The sequence below is a fragment of the Macrotis lagotis genome, chromosome 5 (assembly GCF_037893015.1).
Source record: "Macrotis lagotis isolate mMagLag1 chromosome 5, bilby.v1.9.chrom.fasta, whole genome shotgun sequence".
NCBI classification, from domain to species: Eukaryota; Metazoa; Chordata; class Mammalia; order Peramelemorphia; family Peramelidae; genus Macrotis; species Macrotis lagotis.
Genome location: NC_133662.1, coordinates 241,216,995 through 241,243,993, shown reverse-complemented (window position 1 = coordinate 241,243,993; position 26,999 = coordinate 241,216,995). Strand labels below are relative to the sequence as shown.

General features: G+C 39.7%; 1 protein-coding gene across 1 annotated transcript in view; it reads left to right on the top strand.

Annotated features, from left to right (window-relative positions):
• The window catches only part of SLC6A4 (solute carrier family 6 member 4), a 54,343-nt gene extending 27,612 nt beyond the window's left edge, over positions 1-26,731 (top strand). Inside the window, exons 8-14 of the mRNA XM_074189129.1 lie at positions 1,030-1,157; positions 4,994-5,106; positions 5,655-5,786; positions 6,398-6,497; positions 7,544-7,644; positions 15,054-15,221; positions 21,448-26,731. Of these exons, the coding sequence (XP_074045230.1) occupies positions 1,030-1,157; positions 4,994-5,106; positions 5,655-5,786; positions 6,398-6,497; positions 7,544-7,644; positions 15,054-15,221; positions 21,448-21,522 (817 nt within the window). The 3' untranslated portion in view covers positions 21,523-26,731. The remainder of the gene's footprint in view (positions 1-1,029; positions 1,158-4,993; positions 5,107-5,654; positions 5,787-6,397; positions 6,498-7,543; positions 7,645-15,053; positions 15,222-21,447) is intronic.
• The last annotated feature ends 268 nt before the right edge of the window (positions 26,732-26,999 follow it).

Genomic DNA, 26,999 nt, shown 5'->3' with positions numbered 1-26,999 from the left:
CTTCCATTCTAGATAGCCCTTCAGGCTAGTCCTTCCATTCATTGTATTTACAACCACAGACTGATAGAGAATAACTGGAATAAAACCTTTTTTTTTTTCCAAACGACCATAAAAAATCATTGCATACCCTGATGACATCACAGCCACGCCTCATGTGCCGAGTTCCAGTTCAGTACATTGTTTATAGACTTTTGCCCCTGGCCATTATGAATTCCTGAAATAACACGTTGACCACATCAGTCAAATGTTAGCCATGTGGCAACTCCAACATATGGTCTAGTTAAGTGCTGATGGTCATCTTAGCCCTTGGATTCTCTGGATGCCAAAGATCATATGCAGGAGACTTAGATGATGCAGTAAGTTAGGTCCTTTCCTGTTGGCTGTCACACAAGCTTCTACTAATTTATTTCCTCTATTAATATGGACTATCACTGGTTTCCTTGAAAATCTGTGAGTTATTGTTCTCTCCTCCACACATGATGGTGATTAATTTGCAAGCCAGGTCCAACTGAGGCAACCTAGGTTGGGAGATGGGAGAGTGAAAGGCAGGGAATAAAAGAATTCTGATAGTATTTCTTTAAATTACATTTTAAAAATTCAATCTGCTTACTCTTTCCAAGGAAGACTGTAGTAGGCCTGTCTAGGGGAAAGGTAAGGGTAAGAAAGAGCTCTGGGAAAGGAGTTAACTTTTTTCATGTTTCACTTCATGTGTTACTTCCCTTCCCTTGACCTCAGTTTTTTCATCTGTAAAATTAGTGGGCTAGACTGATGAGCTGGCCTCAGATCCTTTCTGACTCTGCATCTATGATCTTACAGATGATACAGATAGACATCCCTGGCAGGAAGGATAACAGAATGAAAAGAGTATTTGGGCTTAGAGTCAGCAGTCTCTTACTCCCCTCAGCTGTGTGACCCTGGACAGGTTATTTTTCTCTGGTTCTCTGTGGAATGGGGAGCTTGGTCTAAGTTGTCTCTAAGGTCCCTTCCTTCCTTAAATCCCGTGGATTGTGAGCTCTTCTGGTTTTTCAGAGATGCCCTGGTGACTAGCATTGTCAACTGCATGACGAGTTTCATGTCTGGCTTTGTCATCTTCACGGTGCTTGGTTATATGGCAGAGATGAGGAATGAAGATGTGTCTGAAGTGGCTAAAGATACAGGTAGGAGCCTAGATTCCATTTCCTCTTCAAGTCCTTCCTTGGGCCAATTTGGTTAAGAATAGGGGAGACTGGGCGGGATAGGAGAGGAATGCTAGCTTGCTTTTTTTATTCCTTTTAAAGGATTTTTTTTTAAAGCATATATATATATATAATTATATGATATCTAATTTATTATTATACAATTTTATGATTATGTGTTTATGTTATTCAAATGATGCATACTTTTTAAGCTTTTGACGGTTTTAGAAAAACATCTTTGGAAATGTTACCCTCTCTCATGTGTTCTTGATTCAGGGGTCTAAAGATCTGGGTTCAAATACTGTCTCTGATACTTCTCATGTGACTTTTGGAAAAGTCATTTCCTCTGCAGGCCTCCATTTCCTCACTTGCAAAATATGGGGGTTTCTGAGTTTCCTTCCACTTCTCGATCTGTGATACTATAATTCTGGATTTGTCAAGAAAAATTCAGCCTTCTTGACCTCACCACCTGCATGTCCCACCATCATTCACCCCGATCATGTTCTGATTTCATCTTCTCATCCTTCTTGTGAAACCAATCCTTCTTCTTGCTTTCCTTCTTTTTGTCCATGGTCTCTCCATCCATCTAGTCACCCAAGCTCAAAACTTTGGTCTTCTTTGTCCCCACCCCGAGAGCTTCATTTTTCATCCAACCAAATGATGTTGATTCTTTCTTCAAAGGGACTCTTGAACCCTTTCCTTCTCTTCTGTTTCCTCTGCATCTCATCTATTCTAGGCTTCTTATCATTTTATGTGCAGAATAGAACAAGAGTCTCCCAATTAGCCTCCCTGCCTCCAGGGACTCTATCTTAAAAATTTTTTTCCCCTTAGCATCTGGCTAAGCCTTGCATCCAGTAGGTGACAATAAAGATTTGTCAACATGTTGATAAAATTGAAAAATGAAGTGTGTGCCTCAGTGAACAAACGGTTATGAACAATCTACCATATGCTAAGCACTGTGATAAAAGCTGAGCACAGAAAGATAAAGGAAGATCCCTGGTCTCAAGAAGTTTCATCTCATGAAGGAGGTTAATTGCAAACAACCAGATACAAGCGAGCTAGAGACAGGAAGAACTGGATATAATTAAGAGAGGCAAGGCCCCAGAATTAAGAAGCAGCAGATGCTTCCTGTAGAAGGTGAGATTTGAACTGAAATTTGAAGGAAGACAGAGAAGCCAGGAAGTGGAAATAAGGAGATGAGAGTTCCAGATGTGGAGATCATCAGAAAAAATGCACAGAGTTCATCTATGGTGCATCTTATTTGAGGAGGCCGGTGTCACTGGACACTAGAAGATATGGGGGGTTGGAGGGGTAAGAAGACTGGAAAGGTTGGTGGGGGTGCAAACAGAAGGGTTTATATTGAATCCTGGGGGTCATAGGGAGCTACTGGCATTCACTGGGCAGGAAGATGACATGGTTGGATCTGCACTTAAGCAAGATCACTTGGACAGTTGAGTGGAGGATGGCCTGGAATGGGGGGAGGCGTGTGGCAGGGACATTCCATCACCACTAATTCAAGAAGCACCGTCAAAAGATGATAAGGGTCTGCACCACAGTGAGGCAGGTATTGGGAAGAGCAGGAGCCTTTTGCAAGAGAGTTTTTGAAGGTAAAATCAGCAGGCCTTGTCAACAGATTGGTGGGAGAGTGAGGAGTACGGGTTGAGGTCAAAGTCTTAGGACATCTGAGAAGGAACCAGACTGGCAAAAACCATCATGATGTAAAAAGAAAGTTAAGAAAAACTGATTATTAGAAAGGATTCAGTAAGAGGGACATTCTTTTGTAATGATTATTTTAATTTTCCAATTATATATTAAGAAAGTTTTTCAACATTTATAGACTTGCATATTTATGTTACACTTTTTCTACCACCCTCCCTTCCCATGTCCCTCCTAATAGTAATGAACAGTCTGGAAAAAGTCCATCTATTTGTGTTTAATATGTTAACCTTTAATTAGGACTAAGGCAAAAGAAAGAAAACCATGGGATAGGAAGGAAAAATATAAGAGAAGTTTTATACTAGTGAGCATAGTATCTATTCAGATTCTGTGTTTTTTTCTTTTTTCCCTCTGGATGTGGGTAGTATTGTCTATAACAGAATTCCCAGATCTCTGAACTGCTGAGAGGAATTGTATCCATCATGGTTGACCAACTCACAATATTGTTGTTAGCATGTACAATGTCCTCTTGGTTTTTCTTCCTTTGTTCAGTATCAACTCATGTAAATCTTTCCATGTAAATCTCTAAAGTCTTACTATTCATGGGTTTCTTATACAGCAATATTATTCCATAGCATTCATATATCATAACTTGTTCAGTCATTCCCCAATTGATGGGCATCCTCTCAACTTCTAATTCTTTGCCACTACAAAAAGATCCACTACAAATATTTTTGGATAGGTGGGACTTTTACTATTTTTATGATTTCTTTTGGAAATAGGCCTAATATTGGTATTGCTGCTGCAACAGGTAGGCTCTTTATAGCTCTTCGGGCACAGTATTACTCTCCAGAATGGTTGGATTAGTTCACAACTCCACCAACAGTACATTAAGATATTCCTGAGGCAACTACAGGGTCTTCCTGTTATTTATTGTATTTTAGTTATATCCATCTCTTCATGACTCCATTTCGGGTTTTCTTTTCTTTTCTTTTCTTTTCTTTTCTTTTCTTTTTTTTTTTTTTGCAGGGAAATGGGGTTAAGTGGCTTGCCCAAGGCCACACAGCTAGATAATTATTAAGTGTCTGAGGCTGGATTTGAACTGAAGTACTCCTGACTCCAGGGACGGTGATCTATCCACGGTGCCACCTAGCTGCCCCTGTTAATATATTCCAATCTTCCCACAACCTCTCCAACATTGATCATTTTCCCTTTTTGTCATCTTAGATAATCTGATAGATGTGAGGTGGTACCTCATGGTTGTTTTAATGTGTTTTTATCTAATCAATAATGATTTGGAGCATTTTTCATATGATTATATATAGTTTTAACTTCTTCATTTGAAAATGGCCTGTTCTTATTCTTTGGCCATTTATCAATTGGGGAATGACTTGTATCCTTATAAATTTGATTCATTTCAAAATATTTGGGAAATGAGACCCCTAACTATGAAAATTATTTCCCCAGCTTTCTGATTTCCTTCTAATCTTGGCTGTATTGGTTTTATAAGTACAAAACCTCTTTATTTAATATAGTCAAAATCACCCATTTCAAATTTATACTGTGTTCTGTTTCTTGTTTCCCCTTTCCATAGACCTGACAGATAGAGAGACAGGGACTTCTTGATGTATTAATTGGTCTATGGTAATGCCCTTAATGTCTAAATTCTGATATTTTGGTATAGGGAGCACAGGGACATTCTTGCCAAAGAGTGATGTGTATTAGATTTTTGTACTCCTAGATCTTCCCATGAAATACTGTTCATTCCATATCTGCCTGTACATCTCAAATGACCTGCTATGGGAGAAAGTTCTGAGTTATTCTGAACCTGGGAGCTAAGAGTTGTGCTAAGGGAGCAGTCACTCAGAATAGGTCCTTCAGACACTGTGCAGCCCATAGGCCCCAAGGTGGAAGGGGTTCAGTCTTAAGCTATCTGATCTGACTCTCATTTTACAGAGGAGGAAACTAAGAACCAGACAAGTGAAATGGCTTGATTTGAACCCAACTCCTTGGATTTTTTCCATTTTTCTATGTTATCTTCCGAACCCTCCCATCTTTTTTTAAGTTCCAAGTTTCTTCCCATATTAGCTAGTGGCCTATGTCCATGGTCTGCCAAGGGAAGGCCTAATGACTGTCTTCTTTTTTCTACTCACTTACCTCAGGACCCAGCCTCCTTTTCATCACATATGCGGAAGCCATCGCCAACATGCCAGCCGCCACCTTCTTTGCTATTATTTTCTTTGTAATGATAATCACTCTGGGCTTAGACAGCACGGTGAGTGGGCTGTTGTGGTTGAAGATGCCCTGGTGGAGGGTGTGGGGGCAAGAGGGAAGACATTTCTTCAGAGACCCTTCACAAGATGACTATATAAAACCTTTGAGGACCTATCAATAAAGTGGTCGTTTCCCAGGTGTTTTTTTTATTTTTCCTTTCCTAGATATATTCAGCTGATGGATTCTTTTTTTAAAATCTTTTTTCGTATCACCTACCTTATTTCAATCCATCCCTCTTCTAGGCCTTTCCTGAAAGGCCATCCTTTTCGATAACAAGCCATTATAAAAGGAATTTTTTTAAAGTTTGGCAAAACCAACAAATTTCATGTCTCCATATTCATGCTTGGCCCCCCTTCTTATTTAACCTCTTGCCTTCCCTGGTATGATACTGACAGCACCATATTCTGATTCCCATGATCCCGGTACCCAAATTATCATCCTTATATTAGAAGGAATCAGGCATCCAGAGGCCCAAGTGGGAACCTTCATGACTTCTCTAACAGTGAACCCCTGGGGATGAGGACTCATCCCTCCATATGTTCTTCTCAGTTTGCAGGACTTGAGGGTGTGATCACTGCAGTGCTGGATGAATTCCCACACATCTGGGCCAAACGCAGGGAGTGGTTTGTACTCGCTGTGGTCGTTACCTGTTTTTTTGGATCTCTGTCCACCTTGACTTTTGTAAGTATTGACTGCCTTTGACTCTTGAACCTCTCCTGGGCAGGCCCTGGAGTAAACCTAGATCAGACTCTCACAGTCTGAGCTCCAATGAAAACTAAGGGGGGGAACCATCCCTTAAAGGGAAGCCATTTTGAACAGGTACATTTGACACTTAGATAGGTGATTCTACCTGTCTTGACTCCTGGGAAGGCTTTAAGAGGTTAATTTACTTCTACTTTTTTCACAAAGTTTTTCCTTGATTTCTTCCAAATGTCACAACCTTTTTACCTTATCACTTAAGATGTCAAGAAGATGGTGGTATTGATAATGATGATGTGATGGTGGTAGTGATAGTGATGATGATGATGATGGTGATGATGAGTTTGGTGATTATGGTAATGGTGGTGATGATGATAGTGGTGATGGTGGTGCTGATGGTGATGGTGATGTGGTGGTGAAGATGATGATGTTGATGCTGCTGCTGCTGATGTTATAGACCCCTCTTGACACTAAAACTAATGCCACAATTGAAAAGTCCAGGGAAAGATATTTTCATAAACCTTTTAATCATTAGAAGCAGTGATAGGGATTACTAATGGTCCCTAATTATTGATGGCCACTTTTGTTTCCAGGGAGGAGCCTACGTGGTGAAGTTGCTGGAGGAATATGCCACTGGACCGGCGGTTCTCACAGTGGTGTTTTTAGAAGCAATTGCTGTGTCTTGGTTCTATGGTAAGAATATTCTTTTGGCCAGTTGGAGTCCTAATGAATTGAAGGGGGGTGGGGGAGGGTGGAGCTCTGCTGTCACTAAGGGAGTTACAGATGTGATACACAAAAGCCAACCTCCTAATAGAGGCGTCTAGAGAAGTTCTTTTAACTGATCATTTCTAAGAAAACGGAATCCCTCCTTCCTTCTTGCCAGTATTCACAACAGCTTGCTAGTGGTTCTGAGATATTCCTTTTCTTGTGAATTTAAAGTCTGCCTAGGGAGAGAGGCTCAAGCTGTATGGCACAGGTCTTCTTTCATTCGGAATTCAAATGCTTTTGCCTTTTTTCCCCCCTTGCAGACGAAATATTGGGGCCTTAAAAACACCACAGTTCAGTTCATTCACAGTGACTTTTCATGCCTTCACTTCAGTAAGCTCTCCAATGGGCACTAAGAGGCCAGCTGGATGTCACAGAGGATAGAGTGCTGGGCCTGGAGTCAGGAGGACTCAACTTCCTGAGTTTATATCCAGCCTCAGACACTTACAAGCTGTGTGACCCTGGGCAAGTCCCTTCACCCTGTTTGCCTCAATTCCTCATCAATAAAATGGTCTGGAGAAGGAAAAGCCAATCACTCCGGCATCTTTACCAAGACAATATCAAATAGGTCACAAAGAGTTGGCCACAAGTGAACAACCACAACATGGGCACCAAGTCATGTCTCATTACTTTCTGCAGAATAATATGCTTAGAGTTGGAGTATCCATAGGCAACATCATGAGTACAAGATATTTTGTGAAATTTTTCAGTGGGCCAGATCAAATTCCATTTTCATCTAAGCAGCTAACTATACAGATGAGTCCATCACAGAGAGCCTTACAATTCACAACCAACCTTACACCTAGGGCCATAGAGACAGGTACCAGCCAGCTATGCTAGCCTGCTCCCAAGACTCAGGGGGAAACACACACATATTTTTATATCCTATTATGACTCTGTTTCAGCTTGGTCCTGAATGTGCCAACGAACAGAAGCTGAGAAATCTGTATAATGTGATTTTTTTTCTGTCACAGGCATCAACCAGTTCTGCAGTGATGTGAAAGAAATGCTTGGTTTCAGCCCTGGTTGGTTTTGGAGGATCTGCTGGGTAGCGATCAGTCCAATATTTCTGTTGGTGAGTTAGGATTTTCCTATGTTCTTTGCCTGAGCAATTATTGTCAATTCTCTTTTATAAAAAAAAATCATCTCATGTTTCTTCTCAGAAATCTATAGTGCCGCTCTCTTGCCAACTCCACCAATTCATTTTTTTTTTAATTTTCACAAGGCAGTGGAATTAAAGACTTGCCCAGGGTGACACAGCTAGGTAATTATGAAGTGCCTGGGGCTGGATCTGAACTCAAGTTCTCCTGAGTCCAGGGCTGGTGCCCAGCTGCCCCAACCCCACTAATTCTAATCTGATTCTGTCATGCCAGATCAGTCTGGTGTTTGACCTGTGTTTAAATCCTTACTTTGCCACATGTTGCCTTTGGGAGCCTGGACAAATTACTTTCCCTTTCTAAGATTCAGTTTCCCCCTCTGTAAAAAGATGTGCTCTCTTCTATCTCTAACTCTAAATCTCAACTCATTACTTTTCTGGAAGGCCTCTCGTGTATACACCAGACAGATGTCATTACTGTCTTGGCATGTGACCAATTTTTGGCTAATCAATGAGACTCAGAGGGATTTGGGTCAAGTTGTGGTCGGTAGTTTCCCCATGGAGCAATTGGAGGGGGTGTGGTCAGCTCCAGATGGGAGATGGCATTCTGCTTGCTCACCTACCACAGAATCTAAGTCAGAAGGAGCCTTGGGAACTGTCTCGCCCAACCTCTCATTTTTATTGAGTAGAAATTAGATTCAGAATGGGAAAGTCGATGGCCCAAGGTCCCATGGGTAATCAGAAGCTGAGCTGGTATGCATGGAACAGGAATCCTTTCTCCTCACAGCCAGCAAATAGTCAAAGACAGGCTCTTGATGGCTTTTCAGGAATCTGTTCCCTTTAATGACCACTTATGTTGACTTCTGACCCAGTTTCTGCTCTGAGACATCTTACTGCAGAAGGCACTGCTGATTCTCAACAGAGGCTATTCCTCAATTTGTCCCTGTGACTCTTACTTCTTTAAGGGAAGGGTCTTTTGATCTTCTACAGTCCCTTTAGCCCCTGGGGACTAGGGCCACAACCAAATACAAAATTGACACGTCTGCCACATTCTAGTTTTTATCTCGTTGCCTGTAGTCTTGGTGTGGACATGGATCTTTCATCCTAATGGTTCTTTCTGCATCTTTATAGTCAAGACAACCTTTTGTGTTGGGTATTCCATGTTCACTTACTCAAAACTGAAATGATTGGCTCATTTTTGTTTTCATGACCTCGTGAATTGCCTTCTTCTGCCCAGAAACACCCTCTCTGCTTTTTTGCCTGGCTATCTACCCTCGTCTTCCTCAAGTTCGGCTGAAAATTCATCTCTGTCAGGGAGTCCCCCCTAAATGATGCCCCTCAACCGACCATTCCTCTATCATGTGTTGCCTTAGTGTTTATGACCTTCATTTGTATATCCATGTATACATTTATTTACTAATGTTTATTACTGAAGTAAAATAAAATTAAAGTAATCTGTCCCAAACTACATTGTAAACTATTTGAGGAAACTTCCCAAGTGTAAAATTTTTCTGTTTACCCCATGGTATCATCTCCAATTCTTTGTACATAGGCTAACTGGCTAGTGTTCCCATTTACTAAAGAATGCTGAGAAATGATTTTCAAGGAAATCTTTCTAGAAGCCTGAAAGGGGGGGGACAGAATTTTTTTAAAAGAAAAGATTACAGATACTTATACCAAAAACCAAAGCACCACCAACAAGACTCTTAACTCACATGCCCACTTCTTCATTCTAAAATATCTTTATGAGAATGGTCTTTGCAAGCATCCAGGGTAGCTTGATGAAAACCTAAGAAAGTTTTGGGAGATCTGTATTTGCTACTAGATCTGCATTTGCAGTAGCCGGTGTCCACATTTCAGTGTCACACAAATAATGAAGAAGTTGAGCAAATGGATTATCTGTCTGGTTTTATTGTTTATTGATTTTGCATTTGGTGTAGGAGAACAAAAAGAAAAGTCTAAGGCTCTTGAAATAAAGTAAGTCTCATGCATATGTTAAAATTATAAAAGACTCTATAGCAGTGACTTTGGTCAAACAGTCTGCTGAGTATTGACATCGAAGTAAAACCAAGGAGATCCATGCTCAACTAAGCAATTTATTGGTGTTGGAAACAATGGTCTGCAGAGACTCCAAATGGAAGGAAGGAAGGAAGGAAGGAAGGAAGGAAGGAAGGAAGGAAGGAAGGAAGGAAGGAAGGAAGGAAGGAAGGAAGGAAGAAGAAAGGAAGAAAAAAAAAGTTGGTCTAACTATCTATAGTGAAAATAGAATGAGGATAAAATACATACATTGTCCAGACTAAATGTAGCTACAAAGACAGTGAATTGAAGAGAAACCAAACCTTTGTCTGAGCACATACCTATGCCTTCCATCTCCAATAGAAATAAGTCTCCTGAGGGAAGGCAGCAAAGAGATGAGCAGGACATCACCCCTCTGTCCCAAAACAATGATTTCCATTTGTGCCAGAGCAAGGTCACTTCCACCTATTCTCCCAACAACAGGACTGTGGAGAACTTCTAGTGCAATGAGAAACAACCTTCCCTTTGACCCCAAGCCTTCCATCTCCTGCTGCTCCTTTTTTCTCGCCTAATCTCCACCCTTTGAAGTGAAAAGGAGTGAGTAGTGAATTATAACTTCCCATCTGACCATCTAACTTGTGTTTCCCATCCCTGAGTGCATTTTAATTTCCAGATTTCTTTGGGAAGAAAAGTAATGCCCTCCACTGAACAATGAACATTCTCACACTTGGTCACACCCTTTATTCCATGACTCTGAATCACTGGAGGTCATCATCCAAACCCCATTCCCTACTCCTCCGACTACCCAATTCCTTATACCCATTCCTTTCAAACCCTCCCTCCACAAAGTTTCAACCAAGATCCACATAGCCCTTCTACTGTTCCCTGCAGAATGTCTGTTCCATAGGCAACAAACTTCCTTTCATATTAAATCTTTCCCCCTCCCACTCCTTCCAACCATCAGCTATTACTGAAACTTGGTTTCCCTTTGATGACACAGCTTCCCTGAAGCTTCATTCATTTCCCTTTATTGGTCAAGGCAGAGGTAGGGGAAGTTGGAATATTTGTTCCCCACTGCTACTTCCAGCTACTCACATCAATCAGAATCTTGTCTCATATTCACAACCCCTCTTAATTCCAGAACCTTCTATGATGTGTGTGTGTGTGTGTGTGTGTGTGTGTGTGTGTAATTTATCCTGTATATAGCTTGAGTTTCATATAGTTGTTTGCAACTTATTTCCTTTTCGATTATAAACTCCTTGAAAGCAGGTCTTTTACCAGTATGCTTGTTTTTTGTTTTTTGTTTTTGTTTTTTGCAAGGCAATGGGGTTAAGTGACTTGCCCAAGGTCACACAGCTAGGTCATTATTAAGTGTCTGAGGTCAGATTTGAACTCAGGTCCTCCTGTCTCCAGGGCCGGTGCTCTGTCCACTGTGCCACCTAGCCACCCCTATACTTAATAAATGTTTACTGATCAATTGATTGAACAAGTTGGTCCATCATGCTGTAACTTTTAAATAGGTGAAATAGGTGAACAATGAGCTGGACCAAAATTAAGTAGAAGCAAAAACAGTAGGCTGCATAATATTTGCAAAACTGTGCAGCCTTTTCAAAGACCCCAAGTATATCCCTGCCATAAAAATCTATTTCTTTAAAACCTCTATTTTCTTAGTGACATTCTTGGAAGAACTTAAATTACAAGTAAACCTAATAAACATAAAGATTAGTAAAGATGATTTATCTATTTTCAAATATAGTAAAATACATCAAAGTCAGGGGCAGCTATATGGTGCAATGGATGGAGTGTCATCCCTGGAGGTAGGAAAGCTTACTTTGCTGAGTTCAAATCCAGTCTCAGATACTCACTAACTGTGTGACCTTGGGCAAGTCACTTAGTTTCCCTCTGTTTCCTCATCAATAAAAATGAAATTGAGAAGGAAATGGCAAACTGTTCCAGGATCTTTGCCAAGATAACCCCAAATGGGGTGACAAAAAATTAGACACAACTGAAAAACGACTGAACAATAACAGCATCAAGGTCAAGAATGATTAGGCTGGTCATATAGTGAAAGATGTAATTGGATGGACAGTCTGATCGCTACACTGGTACTTCTGAAGTAATAAAAATGACGACAACAGCAATCCACTGGACGGCTTGTTAGAAGGATCGATAACAAGTTAGGGGCAAGAATTACTCTGGATGAGAAACTGGAACCTGTATTAGTGGAGTATCTGTGATAGTGAAATACAAATCCACCCTAGCAGCAAGTAACTCTTGGCTGGTGGGCAGACTTGGGATGGGCAAGAATAGGTTGTGAAATCATTGGCATAATTCCCACGATGTTCTTACAACCTCTAAAGGTAAGCAGTAGAGTGCTCAATTAAAAAGAGGCAACACCATTTAACCACCTCTGGGTTATTTAACAGATCATCACCCTGGACTTTTTTATGACCATCTTGGATAAACAAATGGTATCTTACTAAAAATATGGCTCCTCCCCAGCTCCCTATTTTTACACTGAAACTAAACAGCAGAAAGAACATATAAGAGGCTTAGAAACACTTGGAGACAAAAGCAGATTATCTGAAGAACTAGAATGAGTAGAACAGAATAAGGTAAGAGCTCCGCACTTGGTAGGACCAGGGCCTTCAGGGTCCAGATACCTGATGTTGAATGGAGAGGGGTGAAAGTGACTCTTAACCAAACTACCGGCTCCTGGTTCCCAAGCGAGTCTCCTCCAAAACTTGTCTGTGCCAAGTGGGAATGAGAGGAAGCCAAGATGGTGGCCTATGACCCCCCGACCTGGCTTCCAATTTGAAAGCTTCCCCTGAACTCCAGAAAACACTGCTGGGAACATTAATATCTATTTAGTCATTTCCCATTTTATTACCTGAAGACAAAGGGAAAAAAAAGTCTATAAATAGATGTTTAACCACACAAATAATTTACATTACTGTCTTCTTTATGAGCATGAAATAATAAAATTATATTAAATTAAGGCCAATAAGGCTTCAGCATGGTGGTTACCAGGCAAAACTGATATTTACACTCTCTGGAAACCAAACTAAAATAAGAAAATGCATCAACTGGGGGTTGGGGGTTCACTGTGGGCATTTTCTGGTTCAAATATTTCACTGAATTTTCAAGTGAAAATTGCATTAGGCTGCTTTTTCCTCCTATAATTTCTTGGGTTATGAGGACCCATGGCAGAGAGTCATTCATTCAAGAGATACTCCATGGCAGAATTATTCTTACTGAAAGCACCGAGTTGAGAGTAAAGAGTACCCTCCTCCTCCAATCCTGACAGTGAGGAGCCCGAGGACAGAAGAGGGGAATGAGGAGAGGCTAGAAACTAGATGGAAATCTGAAGTCACAGGGTTTAGATTGAACCTGGAGAGTCCATCTCTGCCACTCTTCCTGTTAAGCAGAATTGGGCTCCAAGCATCCCAAGCAGGTGAGAATCGATCCTGTTTCAATGCAAGAAGGCCCCATCAGCTCTCTTGGGAAGCATTTCAGGGACTCAAGAATCTTATTTGTCGGTCAATTCTTCTTAATATCTAACCTAATTCTTCTGAATTGAGTTAATGTTAGTTATTATGATTATGAGTTCATCTTGTTCTGCTGTCTGTGAAATTAGAAAAATTTTCATCTTACCTTGGAGCCTCAAGAGGTTATATCTGCTCTTCTCTTCGGCTCTTTTTATTTTTCCAGATGGAAATGTTTTATTCTGAATTGAAACCGTAGAGTCAAAAATGACCAAAAAGACTCTGGAGCAGTTAGGGGATGCAGTGGATAGAATGCTGTGTCTCCATCAGGAGTCAGGAAGACTTCCAATCCGGTCTCAGACAATGACTAGCTTTGTGACTCTGAGCAAGTCACACGATCCTGTTTGCTTCAGTTTTTCCTCTTCTACAAAATAATCTGAAGGAATTGGCAAAGCACTTCAGAAGCTTTGCCAAGAAAACCAAAGAGTCAGAAACAACTCAACAATAACAATATTAAAATATAGGACGGCCCCCAAATCCCCAATTACTATGTAATTGGAAGTATGACTATTTTACCTGACTTTATAGAGAAAATATTTTTTTTCATTTTTATGCTGGTTTTATAGGGGGTAGGAGAGCAGGGGCTTAATCTATGATTCATTGGTAAAAAGAACTCAAAAGAGAAGATGGGGGTGGCTAGGTGGCGCAGTGGACAGAGCATTGGTCCTGGAGTCAGGAGGGACCTGAGTTCAAATCCAGACTCAGACACTTAATAATTGTCTAGCTGTGTGACCTTGGGCAAGTCACTTAATCCCCCACTACCTTGCAAAAACTAAAAAAAAAAATTAGATACACTCATCACTTCAAGTTGGTACCTTCTCTGTAACTTCAAATTATCATGAGTTGTAGAATACTGGGGTGCTTAATGATCATTATTTGTCCAAGGGCACAAAGTCAGAATGTTCCAGACTTGAACACAGATCTCCCTGTCTTTGGGTTAATTACCTATCTACTATGCCCCACTATTTCTCAATAAGGCAAAATTTAAAACTTAGGAAGAGAAAAATATTCCATAGTAGCTCAGAAATATCTCCTAACTATTCAGGCCCCAGATGTGATCAAGTCATCATTCTCTAGACCAAGGAAGTTAAGCTGAAATTAATTTTTTAGAAAAAATGAAGACTCTGGGGAGAAGTTACACATACCAAAGACTACTTATCTTCTTTCTGACCATTAAATCGTTCCAACAACTGTTTGTCATCTTAATGGTCATTTATTAAAAGTATTTTTTACAATCCAAGGACGCTAATGGAATTAAACCAAAGCAAAGCAGCTTTTGCATCATGAATCTTAAAATAGCTCATACTGTAAAGTTAGATGAGATATGTATATGGCAGGATGGGAAGATGAAGACATTTTATTTATTTTTCTTGGAAGCATAGGACCTAAAGTAAAGGTAGACTTTATATTTATTTACCATGTTATTATATTTCTATTAAGCCAAGAATGAATTTTGGATGAGAATTTGGCCATACCTTGGCAAAACCAACTCTAAAGATGGTTCTCAAGAAAAATTGATGATTTCTGAGTCTCAGAGTTCTGCCTGGGGTTCAGTACTTCTTTGAAGTTTGTCTATTAAGTTCCTTCTCAAAACTCCATTTTCCACTGGAGCCTTAATCCCTCCACTGATGCATATGATAGGCTCTTCATGGCTGCCCATCTTTATACATGTCCTCCTTTAAGTTTCATGTATGGGGACACTTGGAGGCCTTATTTCCTACTAGGGTAGTGTAGTCTATCTATCCAGGACTCCTTATGCCTAAGTTTTCTAATATAGCTAACACCCCCCCCCCCCATTGAGCATGACTCTTGCCATCTCTCTTCTAGTTCATCATCTGCAGTTTTCTGAGCAGTCCCCCAGAGCTGCGTCTCTTCAGTTATACTTACCCCCGCTGGACCGTCCTTCTGGGCTACTGCATTGGAACGTCTTCCTTCATCTGCATTCCCACCTACATCACTTACCGGCTGATCATCACTCCAGGGACATTCAAAGAGGTATCAATTCTCTAATGTACAGGAAAGGAAAAGTCCTTGTGCCATTGTCTTTTTTTTTTAGGTTTTTTTTTTGCAAGGCAAATTGGGTTAAGTGGCTTGCCCAAGGTCACACAGCTAGGTCATTATGAAGTGTCTGAGACCGGATTTGAACTCAGGCACTCCTGACTCCAGGGCCAGTGCTTTATCCACTGCACCACCTAGCTGCCCCATTGTCTTTTTTCTTTGCTTTTATTAAAGATATTATTTGAGTTTTACAATTTTTCCCCCAATCTTACCCCCCCCCCATGGAAAGCAATCTGTCAGTCTTTACTTTGTTTCCATGCTATACATTGATCCAAATTGAGTGTGATGAGAGAGAAAAATCATATCCTTAAGGAAGAAACGAAAAGTATAAGAGATAACATCAGACAATAAGACATCTGGTTTTTTTTCCTAAATTAAGGGAATAGTCTTTGGTCTTTGCTCAAACTCCACAGTTCTTTCTCTGGATACAGATGGTATTCTCCATTGCAGACATTCCCAAATTGTCCCTGATTGTTGCACTGATGGAATGAGCAAGCCCATCAAGGTTGATCATCGCCCCCATGATGCTGTTAGGGTGTACAATGCTTTTCTGGTTCTGCTCATCTCGCTCAGCATCAGTTCATGCAAATCCCTCCAGGCTTCCCTGAACTCCCATCCCTCCTGGTTTCTAATGGAACAATAGTGTTCCATGACATACATATACCACAGTTTGCCAAGCCATTTCCCAACTGAAGGACATTCACTTGATTTCTAATTCTTTGCCACCACAAACAGGGCCACTATGAATATTTTTGTACAAGTGATGTTTTTACCCTTTTTCATCATCTCTTCAGGGTATAGACCCAGTAGTGGTATTGCTGGATCAAAGGGTATGTTCATTTTTGTTGCCCTTTGGTGCCATTGTCTTTTTAAGGGAAATGCACAAATAACATTAATTCACCAAGAAGAATTGAACAGTATAAGTTGCTATACCATTAAAATGTTTTTTAAATCTTATTAAGCCTTAAATGCTAAATTCAGGGCACCCAAGTACAGTCTAGTGATTTGGAAGCTATGTAAAAATTCTCTTTTGGTCCATCAACAGGGATCAAAATTAATCATATGATTGGACACTTGATCTAGGACATCCAAAGTATAATGACACAAAAACTTTGGTTTATACTTAACCAAGAATGGGGATGCCCTAAACCTCCTTCCCTCTCCTAACAACAACCAAAAAAACCACAATCATCTTCCCAGATCACAGAAAGTACCAATATCTGAGCCAAAATTGTAGAAGCTACAGTTATCTTTCATCCATATGCAAATCAGTAACTCAAATAACTATCCCTCAGGGATGTCTCTGTTTTGGAATAAGGGCTTAGGAATGTATTATTTCTGTGTAATATTTCTAATTCATTGTTAATGTTCAGATAATAGATTCATTTAGAGTAGCTATTGTGGGCAATGTCTGCTAATAGTTAATTCCAATTGTTAAAATGTTAAGGGACTGAGAGAAAGGTCATGGATTAGTACCTGTGGGAGTCAGTTAACAACAAACTATTCCCTGGATATATCCCGAACCTCTATCATAATTACAGTCATCTGTCTTGAAGGCAAGTGCACTGATGGCCACAGGTTTGGTGCCAGGCAATATTTTAAGAAAATATCAGCCAAAAAACCTATTTACACTTCTAGTTAAAACATCAAAAGTTCCACTTGCTAGGAAGGAGTTTGCCTTCATTTGTGTGACTTTCTATGGGTGTATTATTTAAACTTTCTGAGCCTCAGTTTCCTCATCTATAAAATGGGAATAACACTTGCTCTTCTTATCTCACGGGGTCATTGAGGATCACGAGGACTTGTATCGAGAACTTCACAAAGCTTACAATACTCCATAAACATCGGCGATTATGATCGTCATTATTGTTATTTGTGAAAGTCGGCATATTAGAATCAGTGAAAAGCAGTGATCCATTTAAGAGTCAAAGCAAACGGGAACAGAAAAGAATGGGCAGAGTCAGTATGAATGAAAGTTCCTAGGGCCATAGATTTAGAAATTATCTCTATAAACAAACAACATGGGAGCCCGTGAAGGCAAGGACTGTGGGTATTTGTGTCATCAGTGTCAAGTGCAGAATGCCCACTTAATACTTATTGAATGATCAAATCCTGATCTAACTCTCATTTTACAGATGAGGAAACTGAGGTCCATAGTAACTTATAGCAGAACAAAGTCTTCTGATTCTAATAAATAATAAATAAATTAAATTTAAAAAAGGAATAAAAATATTTTTTCCACTAAACCATACTGCCTCCTGTCCTCACAGAGATTATAAGTATAGTAGGGGAATATAATACATAAATAGGCAATCACAATGTAAAATATAGCAGGTGCATGGTAGTTTAGATCACATAAAAGAACATTCTTTCTTTTTTGCAAGGCAATGGGGTTAAGTGACTTGCCCAAGGCCACACAGCTAGGTCATTATTAAATGTCTGAGGTCGGATTTGAACTCAGGTCCTCCTGACTCCAGGGACGGTGCTTTATCCACTGCACCACCTAGCCGCCCCAGGAACATTCTTTCTTGAACAAAACAGATGCACTAAAAGTTAATTCTTCAGCTACCCAGTGTCATAATTTAACCCCTTTCATGTTTTCCTAATAGTGATTTCTTTGCCCTCTGTGGTGGCTAGGTGGTATAGTAGATAGAGCACCGTTCCTGGAGTCAGGAAGACCTGAGTTCAAATGTGACCTCAGATACTTAATATTTACCTAGCTCTGTGATCTTGGGCAAATCACTAAACCCCATTGCCTTGCAAAAAGCTAAAAGAAAAAAGATTTCTTCCCCCTCCACTTAAATTAGGAATATAAAAAATATCCTGAGTTTACTCATGAATAGCATCAAGGTATTTAAATTTTTTTCAAACTTCTGGGGTTTGTTTTTTATAAATAGATGGTAGTATCTAGAGGCAAATTCTACAATGCTGAAGGGAAAGCGCCTCTGGAAGAAACTCATTATTTGTGGCAAATGTGGCAGAGTGATAATATTTGTCTTATAGAGGGAAATGTGACTAGGTTTTTTTGAGAAATTTTATCTCTTTGGTAAAGCAGTTAGGTGGCACAGTGGATAGGGTACTAGGCCTGGAGTGTCAGGGACCCATCTTCGTGAATCAAAATCCGGCCTTAGTCACTGCTATGGGGCTTTGGACAAATCACTGAACCCTGTTTACCTCAGTTCCTCATGTGTAAAAATGAGTTGGAGAAAGAAATGGCAAGCCACTCTGGTATATTTGCCAAGAAAACCCCAATGGGGTCACAGAGTCAGACATGACCGGAATGACCGAACAATAAAAAATCTCTTTGGTAATACTGGTTCACAGAGACTTTATGATTAAATCTCTTTTGGATTTTACCCTTTAAAAGTATTTGGCCTTTGCACATTAACTCTTAAGCAAATTATCTATGTTGCATCTATTAATAGATATTAATCTAATTAGCTATTATTTTCTTAGTGAAAACAAAATTTCAGAGATTTTTCCATCAGAATTATTATGGTAGTCATCACTGAAGGGACTGAATCATTAAATAATGAAAAAAAAAACATCCTAAAAAGTCCTTTCATTCTTTACCATTAAAACAGCATGTGGGCTAGTGGTGATCTGATGATTGAAGTCAAACAGCTGGAAACATTTTAGCTTGGGTAATTGGAAGCAAGGTGATGGTGTTGACAGAAAATGGGAGCTTGCAAGTGAGATTTTTTCTGGAGATGGGGAAGGAACATGGTAATCTTACCTAACAAATCTCAAAGGTTTGATGATGACCTGTTATATGGGCAGTGAGCCAAGGTAGTGGCTAGAAATGGAGTCACAAAGACTGAGGTTCAAATTCCACCCCAGATACTTCCTCCTTATGTGACAATGAGCAAATCACATTTCCCTCAGTGTCCTTAACTGTAAAATGATAATAGCCCCTACCTTATAAGAATCACATGACATATTGGAAGGATCACATGACATATTTGTAGCGTATTTGGCATAAATTAGGGACTTAATACTTATTCTTTTCTTGCCCATTTGTCAGTTGCGCTATAGTGGGGTTCTTGGGTATGGGTTGAATTAGATGATCCTTGAAGACATAGGATCATAGATCCAGAAGGGACTTTGATTTCATCTCCAGCCCCGATTCCTTTTAGATGAGGAAAATGACCAAAGGGGAAACTTGCCTAAGTTCATGAAGCTAATTATTAGCAGTTGAATTTGGGACCTGAGCTATCTGACTCCAAATTTGGCACTGAAAAAAACTTTAGCAATCCAATATGGGCCACTGCAGCAGGGCTGAATGCTGGGTATTTGGACCTTTCCCTACTTCACCATTTAATCTAGGGTTACCTTTGCTTACATCTCTCCTCAAATATACCACTGTACCACTCAGAATTAGTTGGTTTAATGAACAACTTTAAATGGACAAGAGACTTATCTGTTTATAAACATTTCTGGATTTAGATCCTTATCTCAAAGAAAAATTAGATGCCCCTGGGTCCCTATTAAGGAATCGCTTGCTTCTGCTGGAGCTGGGGCACAGAATGCAGAATTTTAACCTCAGCCAGCCATTGTACTTCCTCTTTTAGTCTTCCTTCGTGTGATACAGGAACACAAGATTAGAGACATTTTTACTACAAATGGCACAATTTTATGAACTGTGTTTACTGAGGATGGAGCTTTTCCAGCTCCTTGGGGGTACTTTCCTCTAAAAAGGAAGAAAAACTCCTAAGAACTGAAGATGGGGAGGACCAAGCTGGCATAGAATTGTCCTGAATTACAATGGTTAGGGCACCCACTTTTCACCAGAAGAAGGTGGGTGATTAAGAAATCATCATAAGTCTCGCATGTCTTTCCAGTCTAAAAAGTACACAAGGACACATAACAGAGTTTGTCTAAATAAATGTTTTTTGACTAAAATCAATTCAGTGAAAAATGCTTTCAGAATTAGCTCTGTCATTAGAGATGTATACTCTCTTGGTGAGGGAAGATCTTACTTAAGTAATGTTGTTAAGCCCATTGCTTTTTTTTTCTTTCCTGTACACTGATGCTGAGATTTAAAGGCTGGTTTCTATCTTTTCTATTCACGGACCCCAGTGTGGTTTAAATCTGTCATAAACAGCCCAGGGGACCTCTTAGCTACTCTAGGGTGGAAAATCTTACTATTTTCTCTGTGATGAGTTCGTGAGTGTGAGGTGGATAAGAGGCACTGGAATAAGGACTTAGAAGTGATTCAAGCACTCTGAATTTCATTTTTCATTGCAGTAAAAGTTACTTAGTTGGAGCTCTATTGCATTTGAACTAAAGCATTTTATTATCTCATCTTGACTTTCTTTATTGTTTTCTTATACCTATTACTTATTTTCTTAGGCTTGGGGGTTCCAAGTGCTATCTTATTCTTGCTTGGGAGATGGCTTCTTTGCCACTATGGAACACTGGTGGTTCCCAAAACCATAAACTGGAAATTGCTCTCAAACTGAGCATATTACAGCTTGTTTGGGATTTAAGGGACATTTAAAAGAGTTCTATCACATGGAAACAATGTAAAGACTGACAAATTGCCTTCTGTGGGGGATGGGGGGGAGGATTGTAAAACTCAAAATAGGGGGAAAATTGTAAAATTCAAAATAAATAAAACCCTTAATGGAAAAGGAAGAAAAAAAAAAGAGTTCTATCAGAACCAAGAGATCATTGCATACAGCAACAGCAATATTATTCAATGAAGAACTGTGAATGACTTAGCTATTCTCAGTAATACAATGATCCAAGACAATTCCCAAAGGATTAATGATTAAGTATAGTATTAGCTTCCGGAGAAAGAAATGATGACTGAATATGGAATGAGACATGCACTTTCTTAATTTTTTTCGTTTATTTGAATCTTCTTGCACAAAATAACTAATATGGAAATGTTTTACATAATTGCACATTGCTTCTCAGGAAAGGGAAAAGAGAGGGAGGGAGAGAAGGATAGATTTGGACCTCAAAACTTAAAATAAAAATGACAAAACTGAAAGAAAACCAAAACAATGACACCCATAGACTTGTTTGATGCAAGTTTGGTAACAGACCTATACTTACTAAATAGGATAGATAACACGGCATCGGCAAAGCACAATGAAACTTGGAATGTTTGTTACACTAAAAGGCTTTTAAAAAAACTGTATTTTCTTCTTAACAGCGTTTTCTTAAAAGTATCACTCCAGAAACACCCACAGAGATTCCCTTTGGAGATCTTCGCTTGAATGCTGTGTAGCAAGTAATGGGCAAGAGGAAAAAAACTTCTCTATTGATTCCCTCCCTCTACTTGTCCCCGTTACCCATCTCCCCTCCAAGTGAATTGAGTTTTCAGCTGAGTCAAGGAAGGAAAGGACATTCTTCAGAGGCCCAGCTTCAAAAGACACTGGTGCCTAGAATCTCGTGGCCTCGGGTCTTCAGATTCGCTCCCTTCCATGAAATCAGCTCGGCACTTCTCAAACTCAACTCAGCAACTACAGCTAGGCCTGTTCATCTTGGATGTGGGAGAGTCGTGTTGTGTGTATGTGACGGCTACTGTATGAATGATGTGAGAGGGATAACATAAACCACTAGTGCGGCAAATAGCAACAGTTAGGATTACATTTAATCTTGAGTCTGTGTGAGTGTGTCTTCCCACTGTGATTATTTGTATTGGACCATATTGTGTTTGCTTCTAAGGGTTTCATTGTTAAATGAGTCTATAAACTGTGTAAGACCACAGACATTGTTCTGATAGCCATATATATATATATATATATATATATATATCCTCTGAGTAACACACAATCTGTAGCTGGAAACTAATGGCACTCTAACCCTTCTGCATTGTGAGTCTTGCAGAGGAAGTTGTAGGAAGCTAAGCTGAAAGGTGCTATGTGTGTGTGTGTGTGAGTAGGTGTGGGTGCGTGTGCTTGTGCACTGCCATTACAGTGTACACATGTCTGTCTCTATTACTCTAAAGCTTTCTGGCACTTTACAAACCAAATGTCATCTTTGTTTTTCTTATTATTAATAGGTTTTACACAAATATACAGATATGCATTCAAATCTATGGTTCCTACAAGATATCCAACCTTCTTTTCTTGTGCTTCTGATACTCATCCTTGGTGTGTGTGTGCACATAGCACCCCCCCCCCCACCCCCCAAAGACCACCCTCCTTCCTAACCTTGATCAGTCCGTGAGGACATTAGTATTCTGTATCCTTGCCCTCTCCCTTTTTCCACTACTCTTTCATGATGTTATTCTGGCTCATTTAATCCTGTTTTGACCCCATTTAAGTTATGTGAACTGTTCTAAAGGTAGATGCCAGAAGTTTTCCCTTCAGCTCTGCCTATTGTTCTCAAAGTGATTAAGAATAAAAAAGGAATCCCATGGGCACCTTCCATTGTTCACCTTACTATGTTTCGTGGGTGTAGTGTTGCAAAACAAAGATATGGGCTAAAATTTTGGATGAGGTGCCATAAGGCCTGGTTCTGAGCCAGATGCTCACCCCTGAACATTGGCCTCCCTTTTCTATTTACTTTATATTTTCCTTTCTTTTCTTTTTATCTCATTCTGACTTTCCCTAATTGTCCTTCATTTCCTACTGCTGAAATAAGGCCTCAGGCATAAGCTGGCCAAATGGCTTTAAAAATCATAAAACAGAGAGGCAAAATCCCATTTGTAATCGGATTTCCTGCATTCTTGAGGGCTCGTTGTCATTAAGTAGGCCACCTCTCAACCTATCTATAACTGCCAAATTGTTTGTGAGAACAGGAAATTCACCTGATGAGTCCTAGGTAGTTCCTCATACAGTAAAGAAATCTCTATTTCAGCTGTTTCTCTAATAACCCAATTTGGTGCTATTTGTTTTGACTCAAATGGAAGCGTAACACAAATTCTCCCTTTAGGACTTCCTGCCTACATCGTAGTCAAGCAGTAAATGAGTGAAGAGGTCGCCACACTTCCAAATACATGTGAAAAGTGTGAGAGACAGAAGGTAGCAACGTCTTCTCGAACATTTGTCTTTGGAAGGTTGTCTGATCCACTCATTGGAAAGACATCTGGGTCTGTGGATGAAGGAACATGTGCATACATGCACACATGAACGTTAAATCTTGGTTTCTGGATGTGTATTTGTCAGAAATATTCTATAAAAGCGTGGTATAGTCTAGGAGAGTCAATTCATAAGAAAAGAGATTAAATCACATTTTCTCTGGAAGAGGAGGGGGAGAGGGAAAGCACCAAACCCAAACAAATCCTAGTCATATCAAGGTTTTCAGTGAGGAAAATGACTGACTGAGTTATGAGAACTGATAAATTGACCACTGCAATGCCCTTTTCCTCCCCTTCAGGCCTCTTTAGATGACCCATGGGGAATGGCTTTATATTTTGGGATGGTAATTTATGAGCAGTTTGTGGCAATGAACTGCATAAGGGAATTGCATTAGTGAGCATAAAAGAAATGTAAATCAAAGTATCTTAGAGAACCCAAATCTAATGTAGCATTTAAGTTAGGTTAAATTTACCCCCACACACACTGATTTGAACTAGAAAAGTAGAGTAAGATTTTTTTGGCTTACTATGAAATCTTGCAAGTAGACACCCTAGCTTCATCATCAGGACAACTCCATCAGGTCCCTGGTCAGTAAAATACTTTCCCAAACCCATGAACTAGCTTCCAGAATTGTCTCTGCTCTAACAGGTGTGAGTCAGTCCACCCTCTAAACCTAGTCCCACTCATTTCAGAACTTGACGGAGTAAAAGACATTTTCCAGCTGAAATACTCCTCAAAAAAAAAAAATCTCTCAACTGACTTCATAATTCAGTGTTAGAAAAATGGCTTAAAGGAAGATTATTGCGTTTTTCTTCTATGTAGCAAAGGACTCAAAGATTCATTGCACCCATGCCAGGACAAGGATTTAGAGTTCACCCACTGCAGTACTATAAAACCATGGAGCTAAGCAGTGGCTTAACTGGGGTACAGTTAATGTACACACAGTTTGGTAATGCTTGCTAACTCTGACTCTTCAATGTGGAAACCCAAACTGCTCCTGGCTGCTTTCCCAACTCTCTTCTTTATCCATAAATCAACCAAGTGTTGTTGGAGGTATTGCCTTTATTTAGAATGGCCTCCATGTTGTACCTCAGTTGTCCAGGAAGACTCTGGGGGTTGAGGGGGGCAGCAAAGGAGGGAAGGGAGAGCAGCAACATTATGGTGATTGCATGCCATAAGCCCAAGCACAATAACTCCAAGTAAAAAGTTGTGTATTCTTAAATATTGTGGAACTCACAAATTATGTCTTAAATGCTTTAGAACAGGGTTTGCCTTCTGGAAAGGCATAGTTTGGGTTCCTTGCAACTGATAGGAAATAAAATTTGTAAATCCAAATAAGGGAAAAAAAGCGAGAACATTATTTCTTCAGAATATATTCCTGCCTCAAACAACAAATCCTCCAAACTCCATTGGAAAGCTCTAGTCTTTCCTTTAGGATTCCCCATTCGTACCTAAGATTCAATGATGTATTTTATTAAAAAATTCTTTCTACTAAATTCTGCTCCTTTGGGAAGAATCCTCCAAATTCCCAAGTCTCATACTCTTGCCATTGCAGCTACGGTATAGGCTTTTTCTTTTATTGCTAATCTCTGTTTCCAGAGTTTAAAGTTAATGAAACAATCTGGCATCTCATAAAGTTCAGCCACACTTCATTAGGAGCTGCTAAAAACTCAAGGGATTTCATAAGGAGTTCATCTCTCTGTTCCTCTTGGGATCTGGAGGTTTCTAAGGTGGGGGGAGCTTGGAAACTTCAGTTTTCCCTAAGTGATGAAACAAACCACTTCCACCATTTGGTTCAGCAGACACCTACTCTAATGGAGAAGGAAAACATTGAAAGAGGAAGTCCTAACTACTTTCCACATTAGTTTTGTAAGGTTGGAGTCTGTTCAGTCAACATCTCTCCTTTTGGAGCAGTCCCATGGTAGTCAGACACCTGACAGAGACATCCCTGTCCTGGAAAATTACTCAAGGTGTTATCCTCGGCTAAGACAATCTTCTAAACCCCAAATAGCGCAGTTGCCTTATGTGCATCGTGCAAATATTAAAAGTCATCAAATTATGTAATCCTGGATGGCCAGTTTCCATTTGGCAAAACGTCAGTGGGCTTTTTGTCTGATGTAAGGGAAGAAATCAGCTTGTTTAAATTCAGAAAAGTCTAGAAAAGGCAAGAGAATAGAATAAATAATAATCCAAAGTCCTTTCCGGCTCTATGATTCTATGCTTGAGGATTCCAACCACGATTGTGAATTGGGTTGAAGTCATCTGAATTGCCCTCTGTTTACAAGATTACCTTCTGGTCCCCAATTCTCTCTAATACTGTCTAAGAACAGGAACAGCATATTCACACATAAAGTCATTTTTTCCCTCTCAAGTAAACTGACCTTCACAGACCTAAAACAGAATCATAGGGTGGTATGGCCTCTTGCATCCACTTTCAATCTCAGAAAGCTTGAGACTGACAATTGTCCAGGTGCCAGGTCTATAGGCTGCCTTACATGAGACCATCAAGAAAAACTACTGTGTCCCAAGAAGGAACATCACAGGATTTAGCAAAACTAAAGCCAGATATTGGCTTTTTAGCCCAAATGCCAACACTCAAAAAAATAATGACAAGGATTAATAATAATACTAATAAACAATTCTTCAAAATACATAACGTCATAACTTTGGTCCAACTCTAAACAGAAGTGTAAAGAAAATCTAATATAAATGTATAAATTTATATTCATGACAGAGATTTAGTAGAGGCTGAACATTTTCTTTGTAAAAAGATTCTCCCTATATAAGTGGCTCCAAATTGGGAGCTCTTTGACTCACTGAAAATGTTTGGAATTTTTTCTTTGATAGTCTTTGTTTGTTTGCAAGGCAATGGGGTTCAGTGGCTTGCCCAAGGCCACACAGCTAGGTCATTAGTAAGTGTCTGAGGCTGGATTTGAACTCAGGTACTCCTGACTCCAGGGCCGGTGCTCTACCCACTGCACCACCTAGCTGCTCCTGAATTTTTATTTTTCAGAAACTCTTCTATTGGGTAAAGCAAATAACCTGTGGTTTCTCAAACTTGGAAAATTAGGTTTAAGTAAACGTGAGACGGGCTTCTCCTTTCTCCCCTGCTCTGTTCTTCTCCTTCTCCCGATTAAGCCTGAAAAATGTTCTTTAGTGTTTATCTCACTGAACAAGGATCACAAGGAAACTACCAAGAGTTTGGCTCTTTCTAAAGTGAGGGGCATGTTTATTTTCAACCCGTAGTCAATAAATGAGCCTGCAGTTGTAGTGGTACAACTCAGCACTTCCCCCATATCATGGATATGGTGCACCTGTATTAATTTATGTAGCCATTTAGTTATAAATGTTCTAAGATAGCTCCTAAGTCAACAGCATGTGCCTTGATCTGTTAACTGTTATTGTAATAAATTCAGGATCATAATAAATGAACAGGCTTCTGTCTTCTATCTTCCAGGATGATTAAGCTCTTTCAGCCCAAGCAAAAAAATTTCCTCTTTAACTTCACAGGGACAAAACATCTACTAGTGATTTCTTTAAAATACAAATCTCCTAACATTCATAAATGTAAATTCAGGGCAAAAAAACCTTAATTGGAAATATTACATTTCAATAAATATCATTAAGGGATTATAGTATTTTTGTACATATCTTCTCTTCCCTACTAGATTTTAAACTT